The sequence below is a fragment of the Pecten maximus genome, chromosome 18 (assembly GCF_902652985.1).
Source record: "Pecten maximus chromosome 18, xPecMax1.1, whole genome shotgun sequence".
NCBI lineage: Eukaryota > Metazoa > Mollusca > Bivalvia > Pectinida > Pectinidae > Pecten > Pecten maximus.
This window is the reverse complement of record NC_047032.1, coordinates 20,810,729-20,832,019: the sequence shown is the minus strand read 5'-3', so window position 1 is coordinate 20,832,019 and position 21,291 is coordinate 20,810,729. Positions and strand designations below refer to the sequence as shown.

General features: G+C 44.0%; 1 protein-coding gene across 1 annotated transcript; it reads left to right on the top strand.

Annotated features, from left to right (window-relative positions):
* Nucleotides 1-932: 932 nt before the first annotated feature.
* LOC117317040 (transmembrane protein 205-like) lies at nucleotides 933-12,500 on the top strand. Its single transcript, XM_033871823.1, has 4 exons — nucleotides 933-1,204; nucleotides 10,434-10,603; nucleotides 10,952-11,109; nucleotides 11,801-12,500. The coding sequence occupies exons 1-4, from the start codon at nucleotides 1,107-1,109 to the stop codon at nucleotides 12,083-12,085; spliced, it is 711 nt and encodes a 236-aa protein (XP_033727714.1). The 5' UTR covers nucleotides 933-1,106; the 3' UTR covers nucleotides 12,086-12,500.
* Nucleotides 12,501-21,291: the final 8,791 nt, after the last annotated feature.

The window sequence follows — 21,291 nt, the reverse complement described above, 5'->3', positions numbered from 1 at the left end:
CCTAGTATCACTTGGCCAACAAAATACCTTACCTGTATACCTCAAAAATTCAGAATGTTGGCTAAGTGAGAAGACACCACTGGAACACCCCCCTTTCGAAAATCCTGATCCGCGCCTGGTGACTCATGTTTTACTATAAATAATATATCCTGATTTTGTAAGTAACTTATTTTGTACTACATAAATTATCATGTGAATGTTGAAATGATGATTATTGGCGAACTTTGCGGAGATGGCGTACGATTTGTTATTAACAGACATGAATATTCATGAGTTGTGGTAAGGTGCACAAGTCGTGCGTGAAGTTACATGTGATGAATGGGAATGCAGGTGTAATAGTGAGACGTTCTAGCCAGAGACCAACATGGTTATACAGTAAATGTAAGGAAATAATTTTTAAAAGGAAGTCGAGGGAAAAAAAACACCTTAATTTTATTTTCATTTCAACATCGAGATCATCAAGTTGGTATATTGGTCTGAGGATCCAATAGTGGGAAAACGTAAGAATGTATCTCAAATTTGGTGTCTCATTGAGTTGTATTTTTGGTCCTAGCCCTGGACGTTTAATATATTGAAGATTGTACAGATCTCAGGTTATACTTGATATGGCTATATGAGAGAGAGAGTTGATTATATACATGTATATATATATTAGTCAATGAATGCATTATATTTACGTTGTACATGCATCAAAAACACGTTGCAAATTAAAAGCCGGTTCATCTGTTGGGCAGGCTACTCCCAAAAGGTATTTTGGTGTTCCAGCTCTATATTGTTCCATAAAAGGTGTTTTCTTCTGTAAGTATATCACAGACTGTAAGCCTGTTTGTGTACTCGTTCAGATAAGAAGACGGCGTTTGGAGTAGCCGCAGTGATGTTTAGTATGTTATACGGGCTACTGTACATGTGGCCGTACAGCTTTCCTTTGAGTCTCCTGTAAAACGTCTTTCCCGGTACAGACGACCCCGTAATATACGTATCACAGTACGTAACGTGCGTAATATCGTCAAAATATATCACATTTTGTTTCATGATGACGTAGACGTGAAATCGTACGTGCCGACAATCAGGACGGTAATGTGTATATATAACGAATTATCTGGCTAATGATAAATTACAGATTACAGAAATGTGCATCAGTATCTATAAAGGATTGTGACTGGTTACTATCATTACTTTCGAACTTCATCATGATGAACTTAAGGTAAGTTTTTCATTTCATTAATGCCACGGCGGAATACATTTCAGGAAAGATATTTAATTAGACCTATAATTTTGCATCTCATTTATTTTCTGTGTAATTGTTAGGGCTTCCACAACTATACGTTATGCTTTTCTGGGATTCCCTCTTTCCACACTTTCGGGTAATTCCTCTATGTTTAGTGAGGTTCCCGGTATCTATACCTGTCGGGGAATCCCTCTATGTTTGGTGAGGTTCCCGGTATCCATACCTGTCGGGGAATCCCTCTATGTTTGGGGAGGTTCCCGGTATCCATACCTGTCGGGGAATCCCTCCATGTTTGAGGAGGTTCCCGGTATACATAGCGGTCGGAGATTCCCTCCATGTTTGAGGAGGTTCCCGGTATCCATACCGGTCGAGGGTTCCCTCTATGGTTGACGAGGATTACCGGCATTTATACCTGTCCGGGATTCCATCCATGTTTGAGGAAGTTCCCGGTACCCATACCGGTCGGGGATTCCCTCCATGTTTGAGGAGGTTCCCGGTATACATAGCGGTCGGAGATTCCCTCCATGTTTGAGGAGGTTCCCGGTATCCATACCGGTCGAGGGTTCCCTCTATGGTTGACGATGATTACCGGCATTTATACCTGTCCGGGATTCCATCCATGTTTGAGGAAGTTCCCGGTACCCATACCGGTCGGGGATTCCCTCCATGTTTGAGGAGGTTCCCGGTATCCATAGCGGTCGGAGATTCCCTCCATGTTTGAGGGGGTTCTCGGTATCCATAGCGGTCGGGGATTCCCTCCATGTTTGAGGAGGGTTCTCTCTATCCATACATGTACATTCCCTCATATTTAAAAGGGTTTACCTCTAGTCATACCGGCTGCGGAATTCCTTTGTAGGCCTGACGCAACACACAAAATCATGCGGTTCTATGATTACCTGCCAATTTTTCATTACCTGTTGGATATATGTTCCATTCCAGACTGGTATTCCTTACATTACCTATCGGGAATTCCCCTTACTGTGCGCTGGTATACAATTTATATATGCGCAGTACCCTGGCTAATTTTGGTTTTAATCAAATTTTGAACGTGTTCCCATGACAATTTAAAAACATTACGTCGCTTGAATATCGGGAGACAAAGAGCCCCTGAAAACCTGACCTTTTGTCGCGTCTTTATGGTCAGATATCGGTTTCTATGATTTTCAAGTATCTTACAATTCCACGCAATACCCCCGCTAACGCCTAACACGGATCAAGGGACAGCGCAAATAAATGTTATCTATACGACGAGACAGGGAACAGCGACCACACGGCGGGTCAGGCGACAGTGACAACACTCGTACACTAGATCAGGCGACAGTGACCACACCCGTACACTAGATCAGGGGACAGTGACAACACCCGTACACTAGATCAGGGGACAGTGACAACACCCGTACACTAGATCAGGGGACAGTGACAACACCCGTACACTAGATCAAGGGACAGTGACAACACCCGTACACTAGATCAGGGGACAGTGACAACACCCGTACACTAGATCAGGGGACAGTGACCACACCCGTACACTAGATCAGGGGACAGTGACCACACCCGTACACTAGATCAGGGGACAGTGACCACACAGTGACAACACGGCGGGTCAGGCGACAGTGACCACACCCGTACACTAGATCAGGGGACAGTGACAACACCCGTACACTAGATCAAGGGACAGTGACAACACGGCGGGTCAGGCGACAGTGACAACACCCGTACACAAGATCAGGGGACAGTGACAACACCCGTACACTAGATCAAGGGACAGTAACAACACGGCGGGTCAGGGGACAGTGACAACACCCGTACACTAGATCAGGCGACAGTGACAACACCCGTACACTAGATCAAGGGACAGTGACAACACCCGTACACTAGATCAAGGGACAGTGACCACACCCGTACACTAGATCAGAGGACAGTGACAACACCCGTACACTAGATCAGGGGACAGTGACAACACCCGTACACTAGATCAGGGGACAGTGACCACTACCATACACTAGATCAGGGGACAGTGACCACACCCGTACACTAGATCAGGGGACAGTGACAACACCCGTACACTAGATCAGGGGACAGTGACCACACCCGTACACTAGATCAGGGGACAGTGACAACACCCGTACACTAGATCAGGGGACAGTGACAACACGGCGGGTAGGGCGACAGTGACAACACCCGTACACTAGATCAGGGGACAGTGACAACACCCGTACACTAGATCAGGGGACAGTGACAACACCCGTACACTAGATCAAGGGACAGTGACAACACCCGTACACTAGATCAGGGGACAGTGACAACACCCGTACACTAGATCAGGGGACAGTGACCACACCCGTACACTAGATCAGGGGACAGTGACCACACCCGTACACTAGATCAGGGGACAGTGACAACACCCGTACACTAGATCAGGCGACAGTGACAACACCCGTACACTAGATCAGGCGACAGTGACAACACCCGTACACTAGATCAGGGGACAGTGACAACACCCGTACACTAGATCAGGGGACAGTGACAACACGGCGGGTCAGGCGACAGTGACCACACCCGTACACTAGATCAGGGGACAGTGACAACACCCGTACACTAGATCAGGGGACAGTGACAACACCCGTACACTAGATCAAGGGACAGTGACAACACCCGTACACTAGATCAGGGGACAGTGACCACACCCGTACACTAGATCAGGGGACAGTGACCACACCCGTACACTAGATCAGGGGACAGTGACCACACAGTGACAACACGGCGGGTCAGGCGACAGTGACCACACCCGTACACTAGATCAGGGGACAGTGACAACACCCGTACACTAGATCAAGGGACAGTGACAACACGGCGGGTCAGGCGACAGTGACAACACCCGTACACAAGATCAGGGGACAGTGACAACACCCGTACACTAGATCAAGGGACAGTAACAACACGGCGGGTCAGGGGACAGTGACAACACCCGTACACTAGATCAGGCGACAGTGACAACACCCGTACACTAGATCAAGGGACAGTGACAACACCCGTACACTAGATCAAGGGACAGTGACCACACCCGTACACTAGATCAGAGGACAGTGACAACACCCGTACACTAGATCAGGGGACAGTGACAACACCCGTACACTAGATCAGGGGACAGTGACCACTACCATACACTAGATCAGGGGACAGTGACCACACCCGTACACTAGATCAGAGGACAGTGACAACACCCGTACACTAGATCAGGGGACAGTGACAACACCCGTACACTAGATCAGGGGACAGTGACCACACCCGTACACTAGATCAGGGGACAGTGACAACACCCGTACACTAGATCAGGGGACAGTGACAACACGGCGGGTCAGGCGACAGTGACCACACCCGTACACTAGATCAGGGGACAGTGACAACACCCGTACACTAGATCAGGGGACAGTGACAACACCCGTACACTAGATCAGGGGACAGTGACAACACCCGTACACTAGATCAGGGGACAGTGACAACACCCGTACACTAGATCAGGGGACAGTGACCACACCCGTACACTAGATCAGGGGACAGTGACCACACCCGTACACTAGATCAGGGGACAGTGACAACACCCGTACACTAGATCAGGCGACAGTGACAACACCCGTACACTAGATCAGGCGACAGTGACAACACCCGTACACTAGATCAGGGGACAGTGACAACACCCGTACACTAGATCAGGGGACAGTGACAACACGGCGGGTCAGGCGACAGTGACCACACCCGTACACTAGATCAGGGGACAGTGACAACACCCGTACACTAGATCAGGGGACAGTGACAACACCCGTACACTAGATCAGGGGACAGTGACAACACCCGTACACTAGATCAGGGGACAGTGACAACACCCGTACACTAGATCAGGGGACAGTGACCACACCCGTACACTAGATCAGGGGACAGTGACCACACCCGTACACTAGATCAGGGGACAGTGACAACACCCGTACACTAGATCAGGCGACAGTGACAACACCCGTACACTAGATCAGGCGACAGTGACCACACCCGTACACTAGATCAGGGGACAGTGACCACACAGTGACAACACGGCGGGTCAGGCGACAGTGACCACACCCGTACACTAGATCAGGGGACAGTGACAACACCCGTACACTAGATCAAGGGACAGTGACAACACGGCGGGTCAGGCGACAGTGACAACACCCGTACACAAGATCAGGGGACAGTGACAACACCCGTACACTAGATCAAGGGACAGTGACAACACGGCGGGTCAGGGGACAGTGACAACACCCGTACACTAGATCAGGCGACAGTGACAACACCCGTACACTAGATCAAGGGACAGTGACAACACCCGTACACTAGATCAGGGGACAGTGACAACACCCGTACACTAGATCAAGGGACAGTGACCACACCCGTACACTAGATCAGAGGACAGTGACAACACCCGTACACTAGATCAGGGGACAGTGACAACACCCGTACACTAGATCAGGGGACAGTGACCACTACCATACACTAGATCAGGGGACAGTGACCACACCCGTACACTAGATCAGAGGACAGTGACAACACCCGTACACTAGATCAGGGGACAGTGACAACACCCGTACACTAGATCAGGGGACAGTGACCACACCCGTACACTAGATCAGGGGACAGTGACAACACCCGTACACTAGATCAGGGGACAGTGACAACACCCGTACACTAGATCAGGGGACAGTGACCACTACCATACACTAGATCAGGGGACAGTGACAACACCCGTACACTAGATCAGGGGACAGTGACAACACGGCGGGTCAGGCGACAGTGACCACACCCGTACACTAGATCAGGGGACAGTGACAACACCCGTACACTAGATCAGGGGACAGTGACCACTACCATACACTAGATCAGGGGACAGTGACCACACCCGTACACTAGATCAGAGGACAGTGACAACACCCGTACACTAGATCAGGGGACAGTGACAACACCCGTACACTAGATCAGGGGACAGTGACCACACCCGTACACTAGATCAGGGGACAGTGACCACACCCGTACACTAGATCAGGGGACAGTGACAACACCCGTACACTAGATCAGGGGACAGTGACAACACCCGTACACTAGATCAGGGGACAGTGACAACACGGCGGGTCAGGCGACAGTGACCACACCCGTACACTAGATCAGGGGACAGTGACAACACCCGTACACTAGATCAGGGGACAGTGACAACACCCGTACACTAGATCAAGGGACAGTGACAACACCCGTACACTAGATCAGGGGACAGTGACAACACCCGTACACTAGATCAGGGGACAGTGACCACACCCGTACACTAGATCAGGGGACAGTGACCACACCCGTACACTAGATCAGGGGACAGTGACAACACCCGTACACTAGATCAGGCGACAGTGACAACACCCGTACACTAGATCAGGCGACAATGACCACACCCGTACACTAGATCAGGGGACAGTGACCACACAGTGACAACACGGCGGGTTAGGCGACAGTGACCACACCCGTACACTAGATCAGGGGACAGTGACAACACCCGTACACTAGATCAAGGGACAGTGACAACACGGCGGGTCAGGCGACAGTGACAACACCCGTACACAAGATCAGGGGACAGTGACAACACCCGTACACTAGATCAAGGGACAGTGACAACACGGCGGGTCAGGGGACAGTGACAACACCCGTACACTAGATCAGGCGACAGTGACAACACCCGTACACTAGATCAAGGGACAGTGACAACACCCGTACACTAGATCAGGGGACAGTGGCAACACCCGTACACTAGATCAAGGGACAGTGACCACACCCGTACACTAGATCAGGGGACACTGACAACACCCGTACACTTGATCAGGGGACAGTGACAACACCCGTACACTAGATCAGGGGACAGTGACCACTACCATACACTAGATCAGGGGACAGTGACCACACCCGTACACTAGATCAGAGGACAGTGACAACACCCGTACACTAGATCAGGGGACAGTGACAACACCCGTACACTAGATCAGGGGACAGTGACCACACCCGTACACTAGATCAGGGGACAGTGACAACACCCGTACACTAGATCAGGGGACAGTGACAACACCCGTACACTAGATCAGGGGACAGTGACCACTACCATACACTAGATCAGGGGACAGTGACAACACCCGTACACTAGATCAGGGGACAGTGACATCACGGCGGGTCAGGCGACAGTGACCACACCCGTACACTAGATCAGGGGACAGTGACAACACCCGTACAATAGATCAGGCGACAGTGACCACACCCGTACACTAGATCAGGGGACAGTGACCACTACCATACACTAGATCAGGGGACAGTGACAACACCCGTACACTAGATCAGGGGACAGTGACCACACCCGTACACTAGATCAGGGGACAGTGACAACACCCGTACACTAGATCAAGGGACAGTGACAACACCCGTACACTAGATCAGGGGACAGTGACAACACCCGTACACTAGATCAGGGGACAGTGGCAACACCCGTACACTAGATCAGGGGACAGTGAACACACCCGTACACTAGATCAGGGGACAGTGACAACACCCGTACACTAGATCAGGGGACAGTAACCACACCCGTACACTAGATCAGGGGACAGTGACAACACCCGTACACTAGATCAGGGGACAGTGACAACACCCGTACACTAGATCAGGGGACAGTGACAACACCCGTACACTAGATCAGGGGACAGTGACAACACCCGTACACTAGATCAGGGGACAGTGACATCACCCGTACACTAGATCAGGGGACAGTGACCACACCCGTACACTAGATCAGGGGACAGTGACCACACCCGTACACTAGATCAGGGGACAGTGACAACACCCGTACACTAGATCAGGCGACAGTAACCACACCCGTACACTAGATCAGGGGACAATGACAACACCCGTACACTAGATCAGGGGACAGTGACCACACAGTGACAACACGGCGGGCCAGGCGACAGTGACCACACCCGTACACTAGATCAGGGGACAGTGACAACACCCGTACACTAGATCAGGGGACAGTGACAACACCCGTACACTAGATCAGGGGACAGTGACAACACGGCGGGTCAGGCGACAGTGACCACACCCGTACACTAGATCAGGGGACAGTGACCACACCCGTACACTAGATCAGGGGACAGTGACAACACCCGTACACTAGATCAGAGGACAGTGACAACACCCGTACAATAGATCAGGGGACAGTGATCACACCCGTACACTAGATCAGGGGACAGTGACCACACCCGTACACTAGATCAGGGGACAGTGACAACACCCGTACACTAGATCAGGCGACAGTGACCACACCCGTACACTAGATCAGGGGACAGTGACAACACCCGTACACTAGATCAGGGGACAGTGACAACACGGCGGGTCAGGCGACAGTGACCACACCCGTACACTAGATCAGGGGACGGTGACCACACCCGTACACTAGATCAGGGGACAGTGACAACACGGCGGGTCAGGGGCCGCGGCTACACCCGTACACTATACAGTAGATTAGGGGACAGCGACAACATATGTTCTCTATACGGCGCGTCAGAGGACAGTGAAAACACCCCGTAAACAACGGCGGGTCATAGGACACCGACAATACCCCGTAAACGACGGCGGGTCATGGGACAGCGACAACACCCCGTAAACGACGGCGAGTCATGGGACAGCGACAACACACCGTAAACGACGGCGGGTCATGGGACAGCGACAACACCCCGTAAACGACGGCGGGTCACGGGACAGCGACAACACCCCGTAAACAACGGCGGGTCACGGGACAGCGACAACACCCCGTAAACGACGGCGAGTCATGGGACAGCGACAACACCCCGTAAACGACGGCGAGTCATGGGACAGCGACAACACCCCGTAAACGACGGCGGGTCACGGGACAGCGACAACACCCCGTAAACAACGGCGGGTCACGGGACAGCGACAACACCCCGTAAACGACGGCGAGTCATGGGACAGCGACAACACCCCGTAAACGACGGCGAGTCATGGGACAGCGACAACACCCCGTAAACGACGGCGAGTCATGGGACAGCGACAATACCCGTTAAAGGACGGCGAGTCATGGGACAGCGACAATACCCCGTAAACGACGGCGGGTCATGAGACAGCGACAACACCCCGTAAACAACGGCGGGTCATGGGACAGCGACAACACCCCGTAAACAACGGCGAGTCATAAGACAGCGACAACATCCCGTAAACAACGGCGAGTCATGGGACAGAGACAATATCCGTAAACAACGGCGGGTCATGGGACAGCGACAACACCCCGTAAACAACGGCGAGTCATAAGACAGCGACAACACCCCGTAAACAACGGCGGGTCATGGGACAGCGACAACACCCCGTAAACAACGGCGAGTCATAAGACAGCGACAACATCCCGTAAACGACGGCGAGTCATGGGACAGAGACAACACCCCGTAAACGACGGCGAGTCATGGGACAGCGACAACACCCTTAAAGGACGGCGAGTCATGGGACAGCGACAATACCCCGTAAACGACGGCGAGTCATAGGACAGTGACAAAATCCGTAAACGACGGCGGGTCATAGGACAGCGACAACACCCCGTAAACGACGGCGAGTCATGGGACAGAGACAACACCCCGTAAACAACGGCGAGTCATAGGACAGCGACAACACCCCGTAAACAACGGCGAGTCATGGGACAGCGACAACACCCCGTAAACAACGGCGGGTCAGGACAGCGACAACGGGTGTAAACGACGGCCAGTCATAGGACAGTGACAACACGACTGGTTAGGAGAGAGCGACAACACCTCACATCACGGCGTGTCACGGGCCAGCGCCTACAAAACAAGTCACTGGGAACCTGAAAGCTAGTTAAGAGTGAGAAAACAGTAGAAAAGGGAGTATAGAAATTCGCTTCACACAAATCGGCAGTTTAAGGTAGTCGCCAAATTATTTGGAGTTCCCACATTAGTCCCATCCTCGAAAGTACATGAAAAACATGCATAAACAATCTATGTTAATCCTCAATTTGCATGGATATAGAGACTTGTTGTTGCGAGATGTTGCTCTATTATCTACTTTATAATTATGACACACTGAAACTGATTTTTTTCTATAGGACTTACCTGTATTATCTGTTATTTTACAGAATCCCGCAGATCCGCTACCTCGCCGCAATTGTGGCCACCATATCTCTCAGCTTTGCTTTGTATCCAAGCAAGTCTTTAATGGGTCAAAGTTCAAGGGTGTTCAACTTTCTGTATTTCTTCACATTTATATCACACTATGGAGCGCAATTTTGGATGACGTTTGTAGCAGGTAATGGTGATGTAATAACGTTTTTGTGATAAAGATGATTTAATCTTGCATGAAATCAGATCCCGTAGTAGAACGAAATCAACTGAATAAATGATTAGATATACATTGTTTAAATTCCAAAAAAAAAAAAAAAAAAAAAAAACGTTTTGAAACGAATAAGTGTAAGGCACGTGTAACCTAAATTCCGATATGTAAACATATTTTGGAGTTCATAATGGACCCAGCAGTTAAAGTCACAGTATTCAGTCACGCGTAGAGCGTTATAATTAATCATTTGTATCTCCTGTTGTGCCTCCTCCCTTTCCCCACACATGTTCATGTCAAGTCTTTTTCTGTTCATTATTTCAGGACTTTTGCTGTTTTTCAATCTACCACGCATCTGGTTTGGCCACGTGCAGAGCAAACTGTTCCCGCTGTTTTTCTGTTTCGGGTTTGTAACGTCATCCGTTACCATAGCAATCTTTGCATCTCATCATAAACATGGCAGCCACGATGTACAACTACAGGTAAACACCACATATCAATGTTACATTGTGTTTGAGTTAAATCAACAGTACAACACAATGTGTACACATACAGTAAAACTAATCCGAACAGACTTTAAATACAGAATTCTACTTTGCCAAGCAAGAACAAAATAATTTGGATTTTAAAACCAATAAAAACGAATTCCGACAAATTCAAATGTTACGCTGAATCACAGAGAACACAGGCGTCTGTATCTGGTTAGGATTTGTAGATAAGAATAGTCCATACTATATCAATAGTAGAAATATTTTTTTCTATCAATACTAACAAGATGCAGACGCCTGTGCAGCTAGAGAAGCACAAATTCCAAACTTCGTTATCTTACATCAATTGGTATGTGTCTGATGCACACTGCAGCATGACGTGAACACAGAAAATATTGTTCATGAGGACGAATTTAAAAGACTAGAGATGTTAGGGAATGTCCATGTCCAAAAATAGACTTTGGGTTTGAAATTCGTGCCCAGTCACAGTGATAGAGATAAATCAGAATCGAAAGGTGTCGGAAGTAATAACGCATTGTTTTCTAACGATCATTAAATTGTTAAGATTCATAACGAACAAGCGAATCCAGCACTATGTTTTGTATATTGTTCAGACATTGATAACTTCAATAGGATAAGTAAAACAATAAATTCGCCAATTAATTTTATGAATTATCCGTTACAGATAGCCGCACTATTGATCAGTCTCGGGGCGGACTTTATCAACGCATTCCTTCTGTCACCCATAATAGTCGAAAGCATGCTTACCCGTTTCTCCCTGGAGAAGAAATCCGGTAAAGCGTACGAGGTCGGCTTCACAGACTTGTCCGAACTCCTTGTAAACCCAGAGTACGCATGCGTCAATCGGACCTTCAGATTATCTCACGGATTAAGTGGAGGGATCAATATGATTGGTTTGGCGGCCAACACGTTCCATTTGTACCACATAGCAATGACAAACGATGTCTGACGTCCGAATAGGTGGTATAGGAATACAGCCTTCATTCCACTTCCGGTGCTTCCAAACAATACCGGAAGTAAGTTCACAAAGACCCGGAACAATCGTGTCCGTCCAGGAAGTATCGTTCACAAATGATGCCGAATTTCAACTAAAAAATACGTTCATGTCGAATGAGAAAGTTTAGTGGATAGTTTTCTTCTGGAGGACGGGTTTTGCAGATGCATTGTATGCAATGAGTTCGATATTGCAGGAAAATACAAACATAGAGGTTCCCATGAGTGTCAGGCAGTGACGTTTGACTTCAATGTCAACTGTGTTGTCACTAGCGTTTGTTAAAAGATGGTTTTGTGTCTCATTCTGACGGATTAAAAGAGCAGGAAGTCATCTGAATTACTTCATAAATATCGTTTGAAATGCAAACTAATCCAAAGTGTTCATCTTTTTTTTATATTTCATTTTACCTGTCCATATATCTTTATGATCTAAATTAGCTCTTCTTATAGCGCTGCTGTAAGTCTATTTGTGAATGGATGATTATCAAGAATCCACAATGATTGATGAAAAAACTTCAAATCGCTTCTTTATCCATTAAGTCGTAAGACGGGGTTTTACGAATGTAGTGTATGGTCCACGAATATTTCGAAAAAAGGTTAACCCTACGACATCAAAGATGGCCACCATATTGGTAAACTGTTATAGTTACGGAGAATGCATTTTACAACCCCACTCAACACCCAATAATTTCCGAGGCTGGGTATCTGTTTACATGACATATATGGCGCGGGAAGTTTGGTTTATTTTGTTTAACGTCCTATTAACAGCCAGGGTCATTTAAGGACGTGCCAGGTTTTGGAGGTGGAGGAAAGCCGGAGTACCCGGAGAAAAACCACCGGTCTACGGTCAGTACCTGACAACTGCCCCACGTAGGTTTCGAACTCGCAACCCAGAGGTGGAGTGCTAGTGTTAAAGTGTCGGGACACCTTAACCACTCGGCCATCGCGGCCCCTCGCGCGGGAAGTGTGCCATAATTAAATATTTTTGCCTATACAAAATTCGAATTCTGTTTAATGTATTACCCAATCAAAAATTACCTTACAATTTTGTAACTATTCCTGCGCGATCGAAGTTTTGGCGGGGGGGGAAAAACGAAAATCGGTGACGAAATCGTCTGATCCAACGGTACCAAGATTACTTTCACCTGTGAGTAAGTCTACTTGATGATTGCCAAGTCTAAACTATGAATCAGTGTTAAACCCTTCCGCTGTTAAACCGGCCGAATCTGGCTGCGCCCGTGTTGTGCTCAACTGTTCGAATCCAGTCGTTACAATCAGTGGTGACCAACCTAACAGCAATCTGGACAATAAGGTCACACTGCCGAAGAGAAAGGTCGCAACAGGCTACTATGGAACGCCATAGCTGCCTTATGTGGTAACTTGTATTATATGAAGTGATTATTTCATTATATGATGTATTCGCTTCATTATATGAAGTGATTATTTCATTATATGAAGTGATTGCTTCATTATATGAAGTGATTATTTCATTATATGAGGTGATTATTTCATTATATGAAGTGATTATTTCATTATATGAAGTGATGGTTTCATTATATGAAGTGATGGTTTCATTATATGAAGTGATGGCTTCATTATATGAAGTGATGGTTTCATTATATAAAGTGATGGTTTCATTATATGAAGTGATGGTTTCATTATATGAAGTGATGGTTTCATTATATAAAGTGATGGTTTCATTATATGAAGTGATTAATTCATAATATGAAGTGATCGTTTCATTATGATGACCAAATATCTTTATGACTACACTTTTATATTTATAATACAGAAATAAAACCGGTAGAAATATCCGGACGCTTTTAATTCCGTAAATCTTTTTGTAAATAATTGCACACACACACCGTCTTTTTATTTAAAAAATACTTGGAAATTAAATATTTTTTAATTGTAATTGTGTGTACTTAATAAGTCCGTAAAGTGAATTTAAATGAAAAAAATGTGCAAGAAATGAGAGCGTGTTAAGGGGGTAACTCTGAAAGATGCTTGAAACACTGATGCTGTGGGTACACGTGTACGTGACCTATATTCCTCGTTGGTTCCCTAGGTAAGTGTCATTTAAAGACTGTTTTGTTAAGGTATTCCAGATATCAGATATCATTGGGATATTAACACGCAATAACAATTTTGTAATCATTTTGCAGTCAGAACACGTGTTAAGGTGAAATATATTTTTAAGCTAGATCGAGTGAGGAGCAGGGCGGCCTACCCGCGCTACCCGAGAGGTAAGTTGGGCCTAAGTTTCTAGTTTAACACTTTCCAAGAACACTTTATACTTTTATTTGCTAAAATAGTTGTTTACTAATGAAAATATGTATGTTTTATGCAGTTTGGCATATTAATAGTATATAAAACATAGAGGTAAATTTATGAATAAGATCTATTAATAGTAACTGTGTACCCGTCAGACTATGCGGCAAACCATATTGGCATTAGTAAACAACTATTTTAGCAAATAAAAGTATAAAGTGTTCTTGGAAAGTGTTAAACTAGAAACTTAGGCCCAACTTACCTCTCGGGTAGCGCGGGTAGGCGCCCTGCTCCTCACTCGATCTAGCTTAACTTTAACTCAATATTTCACCTTAACACGTGTTCTGACTATGCAAAATGATTACAAAATTGTTATTGCGTGTAAATATCCCAATCATACCTGGAATACATTAACAAAACAGTCTTTAAATGACACTTACCTAGGGAACCAACAAGGAATATAGGTCACGTACACGTGTACCCACAGCATCACTGTTTCAAGCATCTTTGCGAGTTATCCCCCTTAACACGCTTACATTTCTTGCACATTTTTAGCTCACCTGGACCACAGGGGCTAGTAACGATATAAATGGGGAAAAAATGAAAAATAAGAAAAAAACGTACGCAATACATGTATGTGTTATGTTATATGTATTGCGTACGTTTTTTTCTTATTTTTCATTTTTCCCCATTTATATCGTTACTAGCCCCTGTGCCTGGACCGAAGGTCCGGTGAGCTTATGTCATGGCGCCGCGTCCGTCGTCCGTCCGTCCGTCGTCCGTCCGTCAACATTTGTTTCAAATCGCTACTAGTCAAAAAGTTCTTATTGGATTTTTACCTAATTTAGTCAGAAACATCCTTGTGGGAAGGGGAACAGATTTTGCATAAATGGTGGTTCTGACCCCGAGGTTCCAAAGGGGCGTGGCCCCATAGGGGAAATAAAGGTAATTCCTTTAAATCACTTCTTCTCATAAAGTTATGAATGGATTTGAACCCAATTTAGTCAGAAACATCCTTGGGGGAAGAGGGAACAGATTTTGCATAAATGGTGACTCTGACCCCTGAGGGGCCAAAGGGGCGGGGCCCAATAGGGGAAATAAACGTAATTCATCTAAATCTCTACTAGTCATAAAGTGATGAATGCATGTTCTAAAAACAATTCTTGAGATCTTTCAGACCTTAGAGAGTCTGGACTTCATTATTTCTTTAAAGCAGTTGGGATCCCCACACTATAACCACATATAGCATTGTTTGAGATTTACAAATAAAGCAATTTGAACATGAACATTATTTTGACATTGTGTCAAATCCAACCAGGTGGGCGATACAGGCCCTATGGGCCTCTTGTTTCATTTAGATTCACTTTACGGACTTATTAAGTACACAAAATTACAATTAAAAAAGATTTTATTTCCATGTATTTTTTAAAGAAAAAGACGGCGTGTGTGTGCAATTATTCACAAAAAGATTTACGGAATTAAAAGCGTCCGGATATTTCTACCGGTTTTATTTCTGTATTATAAATCTAAAAGTGTAGTCATAAAGATATTTGGTCATCATAACGAAACGACCACTCCATATGATGAAACGACCACTTCATATGATGAAAAAATCACTTCATATAATGAAACCATCACTTCATATAATGAAACCATCACTTTATATAATGAACTAATCACCTCATATAATGAAATAATCATTTCATATAATGAAGCGAATACATCATATAATGAAATAATCACCTCATATAATGAAATAATCACCTCATATAATGAAATAATCACTTCATAAAATGAAATAATCACTTCATATAATGAAGCGAATACATCATATAATACAAGTTACCACATAAGGCAGCTATGGCGTTCCATAGGCTGCCATTATTTTAAGAACACGATTCACTACGTTTGGAAATATTAGATTTCCTTGGATCCGCTGAATAAAAATAGTCCCTATTTGTAAAGGTTCTTTTCATTGGTTGCAGTATGCAAAAATAATTTTGCATATGCTAAATTCGAGTAACCCTAAGTGTTTATAAATGCTTCAGCGTACAATGTATTTTGATATTGAAGGGGTCAATATGATTAAAATCAGTTGTAACGTGCATGGCTACGGTTACTACGCCTGAACGTAGGCGTAGTACATAGTAAACCTTGCAGAGTAATCGTTGATTTTAATTAGATACCTTCGATATCAAAATTAATTGTTCACTGAAGCATTTATAAACACTTATATCCAAAGGAGTTATTCAGAAGTGGTTTTTGACGAAATTGATACAGGTCAAGGACAAATATTGTCCATACACATCTGCTTAGTGACAATGTTTCTCTTTGGCTAGTCAGCCTTACTGTATACGTCAACAAACACATCTTGGTGACAATGTTTCTCTTTTTCATTCTTCATTATGACGTCTTCAGATTCGAGATACATTATGATTGAATTCAATAATGTTTTTTTTCAACTTCGAAGGGATAGTGATTGATTAGTCGTTGTTCTCGACACATAAACAGTGGTTATATTGTTGTAATAAACAATCACAACAAAAAGGAATTTGGCCCCTTGTTTCGTTTAGTATGACACCGGTGATGTGTTCATGAAGCGTAACAACTTCTATTTAGTTTATTTCAACCTCAAAATCACAAATGCTTAATTCAAAGACAAGGAAATCCTACAGATGTTAAGATGTGTCAAAAAAAATTCAACAAGAGGTCCAGAGGCACCATGACAAAACTATACTATTCCAATTCTCATGTTGATCGTAACAAGTTAGCTATGTTTGAGGAAACGTACACAATATTTCTATCCGAGGCGATATGATTCACCGACATATTTGAATCATATTTGATAGTTAATGTGCGTTGTCCTGTCAGTTAAAGCCACATACTCATGAACAACCTAAAATTCTAGTTGCACACGTGAATTAATGGCAAGATGCTCTGACCACTGGCCTGGAGGCTTGACCGGGGGAATCCTTGAGACATCAGTGTATAAAATAACTCGCTGCATTTACATTTATAGCGAGATTTGTCACGGAGCCGAGAACGAGGCTATAACAACATGCACTGCACATAAACTACACACATGGCCGTTGTTTACATATAGAGCATACGTGAACTTTGCCTGACAATGCTTTCATTTAAACATATTAACAGAATATTCGCGTAATAACCAGGTAACTGAACAAAAAAAAAAAAAACAACAACATAGTTTACATTTAAATACTTAATTTTAAAATGTAGCAATATGCATACAACAAAACATCGATAAAATCTTAGATCGGTCAGAGACATATTTGCACTTGTGTTTACATAGTGGCCCCTGACCTTCCCACAATCCTTTGCGGTCGCTTGGTTCAGTCTTCACCAGACGCCATATTGGAGAAAACTTGAAAACCAGACACATAATTATCGATAATTTCTATTTGAAATCATCACCAAGATCCAATTATGTGCTTTAATTTTATTAATATCAAAGTGCAGAAGTGTCATCAATATGAAATATATCACAATTTGCTGTCAAAGTGTTTGTATTTTGAGTATGAAAGTCAAGCACAACGCAGGAAAGATCGGCGGGAATCTCAAATTTTCGAAAAGTCCCTATGGGGTTTTCGAGAATACGGATAAATGACAACAATGTGCATGATAATCAAGACCACATTCCATAAGTATGATAGTTTTTGGTTAATGTGGTAACTTTTGTAGTGGCCTAGATAAAACAATGTGCTTTTTGTGTGCGTTTAAAATTGACGATATTTACGTCGGACGTAATGGCTGCTTAATTACAAAACTTGGACATGTCGATAAGGAGGTACGGACAAAAGCCCCCCCGGACATTAGCCCCTAGGACAAAAGCCCCCCCGGACATTAGCCCCTTCACACTAATCAAAAAGTGGACAAAAGCCCCTTCATAAAAAAAAAGTATATTTTTTTTTTTTTTTTTTTTATGTTTTTATTCATTCATTTTTTTTTTAAATTACAATATATGTTTTAGCAGTGGTTATATTAAGTGCTACATATATATGTAAGTGACTTCAGTCACCAGTGGCTTCTGCAATGTAAACAACCAGTTCGAAAAACAACTACTTGAACTGTTACATAAACAATAAGCTGTTACACAGGTGTTTGGTAGGTTTTTCATTGATTTTACTGTTACATAAACAATAAGCTGTTACACAGGTGTTTGGTAGGTTTTCAAACTTCAAGACATTTTGTTTTAAATGATAAGCTTTCCTGAAATGTTCAGCTTACTTAATAATGTAAAGTTTGAACAAATAAATTATGATGTTTAACCACAGACATATAATGCAGCTCTGACATTGAACCAAGGACCTTCATTTTCCACACAATTATTCTCCAAATTTCAGAGATAAAAACAGCAGTATATATACAGTTTTTGTTTTTCAAAAGTACAGATTTATATAAAGTATACCAGTTAAATTTATAATGAAGGGGCTTTTGTCCGGGGGGGCTAATGTCCGGGGGGGGGCTTTCGTCCGGAGGGGCTTTTGTCCTAGGGGCTAATGTCCGGGGGGGCTTTTGTCCTACACTCGTCGATAAGACCCAATGGATTTTCGAAAATACGGATAAATGACAACAATATGCATGATCAATAAGACTATATCCCATAAGTTTGATAGTTTTTGGTTAATGTGGTAACTTTTGTAGTGGCCAAAATAAAACGATGTGCTTTCTGTGTGTATTTAAAATGACGATGTTTTGGTCTGACGTAATGGCGGATTAACCAGAACATGTCGAATAAGTTCCAATACTACGATACACACATGCGCAAAGCCCGATTTACCTGCGCTCGCGTGTGTTTGATAGGAGACAGGACGCTCTCGATAAGGGATATGCTTGAGTGGTCACGAATAAAGGGAGCCACTACGTGTACGGGGAAATAGCGATGTTACTAATCTCTCTGTATATATGTCTCTGGATCGGTGAAGTTGACAATGTTCAAAAGCTAACCAGCAATCCAATAGACGTTCGGGAAAATCGGAATTCGAGTCTATTCCTATTTTTCTCTCGTTAAGTTCCAACGAATCATTTCCTTTCCTAAGGAAATACTCGGGTTTTGCCGATTCCATACTTTTGTGTCTTTTTTTTGGCAGAATCTGTCTGCGTTTTCGCAGTTCCAGGCTTGCGCCATTCCGCCATTTTGTATTGGTTTAGTTTATTTTTTTAACCTTATATTAACAGCTAAGGTCATTTAAGGACGGTCTCCCGTGCGTGGGGCTAGTGCGTATGTGTGTTTTGGGATGCTGCGGTATGTTCGTGTTGTCTCCTTGTGATAGGCCGGAACTTTTGTCTATTTATAGTGCTACCTCATTGAAGCATACTGCCGAAGACACCCAACAGGACACCCCACCCGGTCACATGATACATTTTGTATGGACTGTAAAACCCGCTGTTGCATTGTGGGACTAATTTTCAGAGAAACCTGGTCCGGCAGCCACAATTATATATTGGTTGGGAATTTCCCTATACATTTGTACTTTCATAAATACACATTTTCTTTCAATTTCTGATTCACGATAATCTGTTAGATATGTGTATAAAGTCCTAAAACTGTAAAAAGTTCAAAATGTAAACATTGACATTTGTTTCTTAGTGAGTATGTGGCTTTAATGGTGTTTAAATACATTTGTACCAAAGATAACATATGTTGTTGGATTTTGTTGCCATTACATGACATAAAGCGTGCAGATCCTGTGTAATTGGTCACAGGGACCTGGGAATTGTTTAGTCTACAAGCATTTGGGCCTGTCCTAGTGTGTATAGCAAATTTTGCGCTATACACATTAGGAAAGGTCCAAATACATGTAGCCTAACAAATTCTCAGGCCCCGGTGTATGTGGTCATATATTTCACAGTTGTGACCTTGAAAATAGGCAAAGGTCATTTGTATGCTGAATCATTAGAGCACTCGATCCTTCTTACCAGCTGGCAAAATATTAGAAACTATGCATCTTTCGGAACTTACAAATATCATTGAATTTTAAACATGTCCGACCCCGTCTTTCAGAACACTAGAAGATTGGCAAGGGAATGATTTACTACATGTATTAAGAGTTAAAGTAATAGGATTCTCAAATTAACTTTTAGCTCGACTGAACAAGAGCATCAGCTTTGGTTTCTAAGTTTTTGGTGCACGTGTTGAACGGCATTTAGTAACCTTTAATAAGTGTACTTAGGTTCTATTATTTGGGTTACGGTGAGGGTCTACCATTATTTCCAAGATTCAAGTCTAAAAATATTTCACAATATGTCAATGCTTGTATACTTCGTACCCGATGACAGTATTTTTGTTAACTATTTGGCGCCTGTGACTTTGAAAATATTTCAAGGTCATTTTCATAGGGAAACTTACCGCAGTGTCCCAGATATATGTTGACAAAATATCAGGTCTTCAAGTCTTCTTGAACTTGAGAAGGGGATTTTGGAAGTTTTAAACATATTTGGCCGCTGTGACCTTAAAAGATCATTGGTGTGAGGCCATTTCTTAGCACTCCATAGCAGAAACCAACTGGACAAAGATAAGTGCTCTGGGTCCTTTAGAACTTGAGATTTGCATATGAACAAGCTATTTGACCAGTGACTGTTGAAAATAGGTAATTATTTATTGGGAATCTTCAATATACTCTTCCCCCGTGTACCTTCTAACCAAATATAACTTCTCACTATCTTATGATTTTTTGAACAAGTTAAAATGGTTTTACTGACCACCACTCATGCACCATTTCATAGGCTGACTGGAACTATGTGACATGCGAGCTAACAAGACTATTTTTCTGGTATCCCTTACATTTGTGCATATCTCAATATCGATCCAATTAAAATCATTCTCGTAATTTTCACTCTTCCAAGATGCACCAAAATACAATTTTACAT

What these genes read in the sequence shown, in the direction of transcription:
- LOC117317040 (XM_033871823.1), top strand. Translation starts at nt 1,107, where the DNA reads ATGATAAATTACAGATTACAGAAATGTGCATCAGTATCTATAAAGGAT. An exon ending in TTCATCATGATGAACTTAAG is followed by an intron (nt 1,205 to 10,433) that starts GTAAGTTTTTCA and finishes GTTATTTTACAG; the next exon opens with AATCCCGCAGATCCGCTACC. An exon ending in TTGGATGACGTTTGTAGCAG is followed by an intron (nt 10,604 to 10,951) that starts GTAATGGTGATG and finishes TCATTATTTCAG; the next exon opens with GACTTTTGCTGTTTTTCAAT.